This window comes from Tetrahymena thermophila (assembly GCF_000189635.1).
Source record: "Tetrahymena thermophila SB210 genomic scaffold scf_8254691, whole genome shotgun sequence".
Lineage (NCBI taxonomy): Eukaryota > Ciliophora > Oligohymenophorea > Hymenostomatida > Tetrahymenidae > Tetrahymena > Tetrahymena thermophila.
The window spans coordinates 215,016-225,954 of NW_002476457.1; the positions used below are offsets into that span (position 1 = coordinate 215,016).

Below are 10,939 nucleotides of genomic sequence, written 5' to 3' on the forward strand. Positions count from 1 at the left end.
GTATGTAGCCTTGAAAAAGGCAGTACCATAAGGTACAATATATATTTTTTTTAACTTTGAATTAAAATATATTAAATCTATTATCAGAAGTTACAATCAATCTCTTGAGGTACTTAAAAATACTTACATATTTAATATGAGCAAATATAAAAGAACTTAATTTAAAATTAAATGTTTTTATATATTCTATTATCAATAAATTTACATTCAAATTAAATTTTCAGAGTGATAATTCATTTGAATATAACTAATAATTGCTTAAATGGTTATAAAGAGGTATTAAGTATATTATTAAATATAAATTTAGCGAACAAAATTTATTTAGTACTTTTGATACTAAAATTTTATTAACTTTCATTATATTTTTTTTTCTTTTTAACTACTTAAAACTAAATAAATTAAATAACACAAGAAAAAAGTTCTATTTTTAGATTAATCTAGCTAAATTATTATTTACAAATTAATTAGCTATTTAAATAATTATTAAAATAACTTTAAATAACATTCAAGAAAGAAATAAGGAAAAGGTGGACAATTTTCAATTTTATGCTTTAAATAATTTAATTTTTTTTAACTATTATCTCTTTATGTAACTCTTAAAATACATAATAAATTGATGCAGTTTATTCCCCTTTGATGTTAAATTAGCTAAGCTCAACTGACTCTCTATGGAATCCTCTTATAGTAAAAGTTGCAACAGATATAGATTTAGTATTTGTTTCATTAGGATTTAGAGGAATCGCTATAATCAATGAAAAAGGAGATTAAATAGTGCATACTTAGGACCTTGGTAATAATTATGTGTCATCCTTTGAATCTACTTCAGATGGCCAATACCTTTTCATTGTCGCTTCATAAAATTTATTGGTTTATCATTTAGATTTTAAAACAAATAATTCCTCTAATTTAGAAATGTAGAACTTTGATTTATTATAAAATGTAACATTTTAGAAAAATATTTTAGTTACTAATTATAACTAGCAAAAAGAATTACTAATAATAGCAGTAAAAGGAGGGGATATATTTATTTACGATACTTCTGTAAAGAATATGCTATCTCTAATTTCTACTTTTAATACAGATTCTGTAATGATTAATAATATGTTTCTTTCATAGGATGGATAATGGCTTTATGTAGCAAGCGATGTGAAAGGTCTATATATGCTTAATTTATAAGAATAATTTGCAGCAAATTAATATGGAAGAAAAATAAACATTTAAATGGCTGCCTTAGGAACGGTAGGATTGAGTGCATATTAGGGTATTGCTACAAGAGACAATATTTTTATTTATGCTATTGATTTCTGGTATGGATTTTTTTACTCAAACTCTTCTTATGTAGTTAACAGTAATTCAACTCAATACCCAATATAACTATCTTTCACTGGGTTTTGGCCCTTTTAAAACATGTAGACTGAATGTCAAGTGATGATTATGAATAGGGATGAGACCTTTATTTTCTTAGGTATTAGATCCTAAGGAATTGCAATTTTCGACATTAGATAAAGAAACAATATTCAAGTTGTAGAATTAATAAAGTCAGACACTCTTTTTATTTCAATACAGCTCTCAAAAACAGAAAACTATTTATATTTTAGTAGCTCAAATAGTATTTTTACATACACTTAAGATGAACCAAATTTAAATTAGGATTTACCAAATTTATTTAACACCCATTAAATTAAGTATCAAGATTTTCTCGATATGGTCTATAAGTGGAGATGCTACATAGATCCTGACGATCAATATCTCATCGGGGGATTTGATGTAAGAGGTATATATGTATTTACTTTTAACTAAGACCCCTATAGTCTGGACGTTAATAATTTCAAAAATTATGATATTCCAGTAGATGCTATGTATTTCGAAAAATCAAACAAATACTTAGTTGTACCTAGATACTTTTCAGAATAAGGTATTGGAATATTTTAATACAATCCATTAAGTACAAATCCTGATGAATAAAATATTTCTCTTTAAAATATGAAACTTTTAAAAGACTACAAAATCGAAGATTACTAAGTCTCAGAAATGATTGTTTTTAGTGCTGATACAAAATTTGCTGTGCAAACATATATGATTGGTTTGATTATTTATGACTCAGCAAATATCTTTAACTTAACTATGATATCTAGATGGTATAATAAGGATTTTATGAAAGGAGAGAATCAAGGAGCTTGCTTCACAAGAGACAATAATTGGATATATAGCACTATAAGACTGTTTGGAGTATATCTTTTAAATGTTCATGATAAGGCAAATCCTATTCTAACTGATTATATCATAACTCATGGAGGTGAAAATGTTATAATGTCTTAAATATTTGATTCATATTTATACTTATTGGATGGTTCTTAAGGATTTGGAATTATCGATTCAAGTTATGCACCTTAGTTACGAATAATTTCAAGAATTCAACTACCAGGATATAGTATAGATGCCTTGCTTATAAATGAAGAACAATATATTTTAATAACATCTATGGGAAAAGGATTTTTAACTTTGATAGACATAAGAAATAAAAATTTCCCACAAATTGTTAACAGTATTTCTTATGAAAATCAATACAGTTATGCATTATGCTCACCAAAACTCAGTTAATATTTATTTATAACTACTTCTGCTGGAATTATTGTACTTCCAACCCATAGCTAAATTTAAATTCATACCCATGTAAGTTTAGTTCAGTAAAATAAAATTACAGGATAATAAATCCTAAGCAAACTCTAAAAGCAAGCTTTATCATTTGATTAAGATAACATTAGCAAAAATTTAGAATTCGTCTTTACAGTTGGCTAACAAATTCAGTTTAATTTTGCTATACTCTATCTTATTGACTAAAATATCTAAATTAATAATATTAACTATTATTAACAAGGATAAAATCTACCTATCCCTTCATTTTTTTCCTTTAATAAATTTTTGCAATCCTTACAATTTTTTGTAGATAAAAGTTTAGTTTATGACAATATAAATTAACCAAACCTAAATATTATTCTTCTTTAAACAGTAATTCCTCTGAATACTTAATCATTTATTTAATTTTCAAACTAAACTGATGTTAGTGTGATAAATATCACTTAATCATAAATGATTTACGAATACCTCTAATAATATAATATTATAGACACTAATGGAATTATTAATAATTAATTTGACTTTACTTAACCCTTCCATCTTGATTTATAATTTTAGAACTAGTTGATTGACCCATCAACTATATAAGAAGATAATTATACAGTTGTCATCGAATAAATAACTTGGATAATTAAACTAACATTAATGAGATCTTTTTACATAAATCCAATCAAATTTTATGTTCAAACTTCTCTGTCCTTTGACAACTAAAATATAAATTAATTTATAACATCTAATACTCAAAACACAATTTCTCTAACTCTATCTGTAAATAGTACTGATGGTAAATTAATTTTTAAAACCAATCCCAGTGTTGTATTTTAACTTTCTGATTTATAAGATTAATTAATAATCTAAGGAAGCTTAGAAAATGTAAATAAAGTGCTTTATAATTAAATAATTTTTGCAAATAAAACTTAAATCACTTCAAAAAGCTCTCCAAAATTAACTCTGACTATTTAAGATGATATAAATTATCCTCTCATAAAATAATTTAATATTTACAAGAGCTAATTTATTATTCTAAAAAAGTAGCTATAAGTCAACAGTGAGAACAATCTTTAAATATAAATTAACAAGAACTTTCCAGGAGGTATTATTGATATTGAATCTGATATAGCCTTCTCTTTCTCAAAAGATTCTTTTATTGTCTCTGATACTTAGGTTTTAACTTACTAATATTTTTATCTTTAATCACCAAATAATTATAATTTGATGCCTCCAAATTTTTGGTTGTAGGAATCTGGTAATAGCGATATGTCATTTAAAGGCTCAACTACTTCTAAAATGTTTTAAAAATCTTATGCTTTCAAAATTATTGCCTCAGATGGATATACTTCTGCTGAAGACGTATTTGTTTTGGAAGTAAGTGGGATTCCTCTAATTTACTTGCTGAATCTACTACTCAAAATAATTGGCCCTATTATTTTTTTACTCAGTCTAATTTAATAAAGAAGTGTATTCTTAAATGCAATTTTCAGGAAAAGAGTAACTTTTTCTTAAGAGGTGGCTGTTAGTAATGAATTTTATATTAAGTAAATCATAATTTTAGGAAATATTTAAAAATATTCATAAATTATTATATTAAAGCTATTCAATAAAATATTAAAAGAGAAAAAATTAGAGATAGTATAAAAATCGCTATAAACAAACTCATATTCTTTAAATATAAGTTAATAAAAATCTTAAACCAAATAAAATTACATAAATGATAAACAATTTTAAGTTCTTATTACAAGAAATATTAATCTGAAGTAAACGAAATTATTGAAATAAATTTAGGATTTAAAGTAACTGAAGCCTCATGACTAGCCCTTTCTTATAGAATAAAAGTACATGGACAGTAAAGGAAATATAATTATGTCTCACGTCATAAAAGATTTACTAAATTATGATATTAAAATAAAATAATTAGACAAACACAATTTTAAAAATGATATTTAGAATATAGATTCTAAAATTTATAGAGCATTAAGGGCTTAGATTTCTAGATATTTTTTAAACTTAGATTATAGATCATTCATAGTTTATAGCTACATAAAATATTTTTGCAGTAAGGAAATTCAAAATTGTCAAAATGACTGGTTTAAAGCTCTTATAAAAATCGATTACTAATAATGTGATGTACTTAAATTAAGCTAGTAATGTTAGAAGTAACAAAAAGTATTTCCAAAGCTGGAGCTAAAATATGATGTGCTATTGTAAATACTATAATTCTTGAAATTATTTCCTTAGTAGTTAAATATAGTTCCTAACTCTTTTGAGTAATTTATTGAGCTTTGCATAGAGCATTAATCAAATATCAATTTATACTTAATTAGAGAAGTCATATTTGCTGATACTTATGGATTTTGTGGAGAAAAAACTTCTAAGTTAAAAGTAGCTTTTGGTTAATCATTGCATATAGATTCATAAAACATTAAATAAATTATTGCATGCAAAAAGAGGAAGATAAGCAAATGGTTTAGACCTTTTTACAAGCTTTTAAATTTAGAGTATACTTAATATGGAATTTCTAAAAATATGAGATTGCCTACTTGGCTTTATTTAGATTAAAAAAATGGAGTGATTATTTTGCATGGAATACCTGTATAAGATGATATTGAAGAAATACTCATTAGAGTTTTAGATAATACAGGATATGTAATCTAATAATACATATTAAAAATAGTAAAAAATGTAAATATAAATTAATAAAGCAATGATATTGATTAAATTTACTAAGTAGCTGATGAGATAGAGTATTAAAACGACAGTAATTAATCATTTAAATATAATAATTAGGAAATAAAAATATTGTATACAAATGACGTTAATAAAACTCCATCAATGTTTAAGAGATATTCTGAGGTAAAACCAAGATAAGTTAAAAAGTAATTTTCTCAAAGTACCCAATCTCCATCACTATCTCCTTGCAAAATGAGTGACTATAATTTTAAAATAAAAAAAAATTCGAAAAACACTGATAGTTAAAATATATAGTTAATTTCTTTGAGTGAAGATCATAACACCATGAACAGTTTTTTTAATAATAATAGCAATAACAAATATGAGCTCACCCTCAGCTAATAGATTCTCACTCCAAAATGTCTCTAAAATACGAATGATTTAGAAAAAGTATTAACAAATTTTTCAGTCAATAAACATTCAATTGATGAGATAAATTAAAATTTAGATGAGATTATAGAATGAATCAAAATCCCTTAGTGTATATTTGAAAATCTCTGGAATTTTCCTAATCTGGTATAATAAAATTAAGATAATAAATATATATATTTTTTTAATTATTTTAATTTTTAAAATTTTTTATTTTATGAGCAATTTAATAAAAATAATTTCTATTATTTTATGTGTTTATATTAGTTGGTTAATAAAATAACATTTTTATAAAAACTAATTCATTTTATTATTTAATTACAAATTTAGTCTTATTTTTAAAAAATTTGTTTATTGAATTTTTTTTAATTATCTATTAATTATTGGAATTGTTTAAGTAATTTATAATAATTTAATTTAAATTGAAAATTAAAAATGGTGAATGAAAGAAAGAAATAAGATGATATTTTATGATAAATTTATTTTACAATTATATTTTTATACAAATTTCCATAATTGAATATGAATTTATACAATTTAATAATTTTTAATTTTATTTATTTTATAGTTTGAGTCAAATATTTTAATATGATTGATATATCAGTCCAAAAATGTATTAATAGATTAATATAATATAATAATTATTATTATAAGTTAAATATTTATTTTTATTGCTTTAGAGTTCTATTTTAGCTCATTAAAGCATAAGCTTATTTATTATATATAAAAATTGCATATGATAATCAATAATTATTATAAAATTATTCAAAGCTAACTTTTAAAGTTTTGAATTATTAAATAAAAAATATTTAGTGATGTTAATTATTATTTAACCTATGTATTATTATTTACTTATTTAAACAGCTTGAATTAGTTTTTAAGCATTTCAAATTAATTTTTAATGAGTTTTTATGATTAATTTATTATAAATAATTCAGAAAATAACTCAATCATCTAGCTATCTTGAAGGATTTTGCATAACAACTCTACTTGAATTTATATTTGAGTTATTATTAGTGTTAGTTGTGTTACTATTTAAATATTACTATAGCTACGAATTACTACGGTCAGAATGAGTGTTGTATGTATTGTGAGTTGCTGCTGTAGAACCTGTTCTACTACCATTACTACTTTATCTTTTAGCTGATTAAGTTCCATCATAGTTGTAACCAGCAAATAAATCTATTTTTAGTTATTCGCGTATTTAATTAATTATAATGTTACAAAATAAATATTACTTTAAACAGAATTTCTTCTAAGTAGTAAACCATTTTATTAATTTAGATCTTCATTTGTATCTCTATCATCAAGTGAAATTTATTAGCGATAATCATAATTATCTTCTATAGACTTAATTAAAATATTAGAAAAAATTTAAAATAATTTTTATTATTTAGCTTAATTTTTTACTTAAGGTACAAAGGGTGATTCTAATTCTTTATTTTACAATTTTTACCATGGGAAATTTCTTAACCATGGATGATTTTTTACTTCTTCAGGACCATTTATACCAAGTCTGTTCATAGGCTTTCTTTGAATCATCTTTAAAAAACAAATAAATAGATAAATAATTAGTCATCTTAAAATAAAAAATTTACTCTATTGATGAAATCAGCAGCCTCAATAGACCACCCATCAGGAATTTCATGTTTCTTTATTTGAACTTGCTTAGCAAGAATTTAATCTCTAATCTCTTTACGGCTTCTGCCAAGATATGGTCTCTTTAAAAAAAATAAAATATACTTATAAATACAAGTGCAAAATAAACAATATAAGTTTTACTCTTCCCATCATGAATTCATATCCAATAACACCCACAGCAAAATAATCAACAGCTATGCCGTGATTTTATCTGCACATTACTTCTGGTGCCATATATCCTGGAGTTCCTGAGGTATCTTAAGAATTTTCTGGTTTCCAAACACGGGCAATACCTAAATCTGTCACTCTTAAGTAACCCGAATCATCCATAACTAAATTCTCAGGCTTTATATCTCTGTGAATTATATTATTTAAATGAAGATATTCTAGGCACATCATGATGCAGGCAATGAAAAACCCTAAATATTAAATGATAATTTAGTGTTAAATTATTGTTTATAATTGTAATTTAGTTTACTTGTCTATACTTCAGAAAATCTTCTATGTTTTCCTATGTGGAATCTTAAGTCTCCTCCTGTTAACAAATCCATGACTAGATATAAATTTTCTCTATCTTAGAAGGCAAAGTTCATGTTAACTAAAAATCTAATTTAAAAAAAATAGATTATATTTTCGTAATTATTATGATTTTTAATAAATATTTAATAATTTTGATAAAATTTTTTCTAAAAATTAATTTTTCTTTTTAAAAATATTTTTTTACGGGTTTTTTAATTAGCTAAGCAATTATCTTTCACTCATAACAGAATTTACACTTCTTTTAGTTATAATCCTAAATTTATAAATTTTTAAAATTGATTAAATAAAAATTAACATTAATTTCAATAAAAATCAAAAAGATTTATGAAATATAAATATTTACTTTGATTTTGACATTTCTTTCATCGCGTAAACTTTCTTAGTTTTTTTACTATCAACTTTCCACACCTTTTTTATTTAAAATTAAAACAATTATATTAAGCTAAATCAATAACAAAATATTGATTTATAAAAAAATATACTTTGCCGAATCCTCCTTTACCAATTACATAGTGAAAATTAAACATATTTCTGCTCATCGTACCAAAGTAGTATGGATCTTTCATGTCAACTAAAATATTTAAAATAGTTACATTTTATCAATATAAATTAATAGACTTACGTGAATTTTAAATTCTCATAGGGGAGGGTTCTTATCTTTCGTTTTAGCGCGATTCATTTCGGGATTCGACTCCTCTTGATGAGTTTTTAGAAACGCTTTTAGCAGGCATTTGATCATTTGTCTAGAAATTATTAAGGAATATGTGATTCATAAATGGTGTCCCTTTATATTTCTCAAGTAGTTGTTGCTCTTATTACTTTAAAACAAAAAGATGAAATAAAATTTGAATGATTTATGATTTATATAATAAAAAAATTAATGGTAAATTTGATAATTTTATTTTTCCTTATCTTAAAATTGAGGAAATAAAGTTAAGGGATTTCAGAATGAAACCAATTTTTTTAATAAAAAAGATTCTTCTTATTTTCCATTTCAAAAGGTGTTAATTTATTATTTTTTCTTTATTTCCATCTATTTTTTGGTAGTTTTAAACCTATAAATAGATAAAATTTCAAAAAAGTTTCCATTTTTTTAATTTTTTCTTATTTAACATTTATGTTTATTCACTTGCATGCATATAAGTTAAGTAATTTTTCTAGTAAATAATTAAGTATTTTTACTTTTAATTATATATTTTTTACTTGGCGATAGGATTGAGCAGGAGGTTAAGGTGGATATTATTGGTTAGATTTGCTTGTCGAACGGTCTCTATGTGATTCAGGTCTATGAGAGTCTATTCTATCCATAGATTTGTCATTCCTTGAATTATTTCTACTGTAAGAGTGGTGATGATTATTAGGCATTCCGCTTGCATTGTATCCACCAATAGAACCAGCTCCACCAGAAGAATTTCCATATGGAGCGCTGCTGCTACTATGAGGATGATAGTAAGATTACTATTACTACTACTAGAGCTGTTGCTGCTATTACTATAAGTGAAGCTATAATTACTACTATTAATAAATTTACAATTATTGCTATTATTGCTATGAATAACCTTAAGTCTATCCTTATTATTATCCTCCTTAAATTTGCAGAGAAGTTGAAGGCTGGTACATAGAATTATTATACTCTCTACGAGATGATCTGCTAGCTAGATATTAAGAATGAGACATGTGATGAGGAGAAGGAACTGGAGAGTGGTAATTTGAGTGATTTCCTCCAGCAATATGAGAGTTATTATGAGATATTTGTTAGGATTACTGTTATTATTATGATAAATGCAAGGAGATTACTTTTGGTTTTTCAGGTTGGGAATTTTTGTTGACAGGCTAACTATTTCCATAGCTGTAAGGATTGATAACTGAAGTAGTATTGCTAAGATAGCTGCTTATGTTTGTTGCATTCAAACTACTATTATTTTAGTTATTTATATTTGAATTAATATTCTGCATGAGATTATTCACGTTAGGAATGTTTACACTATTGCTACCATTATTAACGTTAGAATTATTACTAACCATTAAACTATTTATCATGTTTGTGTTTGTTCCGCTTAAGTTTAAATTACTATTTGGGTTATTACTGCTGGATGATGCTGCATTTTCAATAAATATACTACCATTCCTTGAGTTAGGCTTGGAGGAGTTTAAAGATTTCTTTTAAGAAACATTTGCTGAATTGGCTATCATAAATTTATTCTTGTTATGAGTAGCAGAGAAGGCTGGAAATTTAACACGAGCAGAGCCAATAGCAGAATTAAATCCGCTTCCATTAGCACTACTTCCTCCTATTAAGTTATTTTAATTCATATTTATGCCTTCTTCTAATTTATCTGAGTACTTGTAATTGTATAGCTCCTTTAAATTTCTTATTCCTTGTATATGAGACATGCCCTTTTTACCAAGTAGCTGAAGATTTTTGTAATTTGATTTAATATTTGTCCTTTTGTGTCTAAAATTGCTTTCAAATCAATGCTCCTTATCACAAAAATTGCTTAAATATCTTTGTTTATTAAATATTTGTATTCGAAAATGTTTTAACTTTTCTTTCTATTATTAAAATGATTCTAATTGTATCTCTGTCTTCTTATTTATTTCAAGCTAATATTTTATAGTTTATATATTACTTCAAAAATCCTTGAGTTAGTAAAAAAAAATCTTCTTTCAATAAGAAATCAAATGCGAATTTTCAGCTATTCTATTTTTCTTAGTTTAATTAGTTAATTAATTAATTAATTAATTTGTTTCTTGAGAGGTGTCTGACTAATTGATATTTATCACTATTTGATTTTTAATCAAAATATATTTATTTATATTTTTTAAAGTTGTTTGTGATAACAACAAACACAATAATATATAAATAATTTGGTTGATTTTCAATTAATAACTAAAATGCATACCAAATTTAATTGTTATTATTAACTTGCAGAATGCCTTTACCAGCTTTTTATTTCCAATCTTTTATTTATTTCATTTGTTTGTTAGCTTTTTCTGTTTACTTTTAATTTTCATTTCTATTTTG

The 10,939-nt window shown here is 24.1% G+C and overlaps 2 protein-coding genes across 2 annotated transcripts; one reads left to right on the forward strand and one right to left on the reverse strand. All coding sequences in view use genetic code 6, as the record gives it.

The window, feature by feature from the left end:
• Window positions 1–509: 509 nt before the first annotated feature.
• On the forward strand, window positions 510–5,829 carry TTHERM_000320439 (calpain family cysteine protease; the record flags this gene model as incomplete). Its single annotated transcript, XM_012796851.1, has 3 exons — window positions 510–4,153; window positions 4,250–4,266; window positions 4,420–5,829. The coding sequence occupies exons 1-3, from the start codon at window positions 547–549 to the stop codon at window positions 5,827–5,829; spliced, it is 5,034 nt and encodes a 1,677-aa protein (XP_012652305.1). The 5' UTR covers window positions 510–546.
• A 669-nt stretch (window positions 5,830–6,498) lies between these two features.
• TTHERM_00320440 (Serine/Threonine kinase domain protein) lies at window positions 6,499–10,308 on the reverse strand (the record flags this gene model as incomplete). Its single annotated transcript, XM_001012943.2, has 10 exons — window positions 6,499–7,083; window positions 7,144–7,275; window positions 7,332–7,454; window positions 7,516–7,793; window positions 7,853–7,980; window positions 8,099–8,167; window positions 8,258–8,322; window positions 8,397–8,485; window positions 8,537–8,732; window positions 9,118–10,308. 10 exons carry the CDS (start codon window positions 10,306–10,308, stop codon window positions 6,499–6,501), a joined length of 2,856 nt encoding a protein of 951 aa, XP_001012943.2.
• Between the last annotated feature and the right edge of the window lie 631 nt (window positions 10,309–10,939).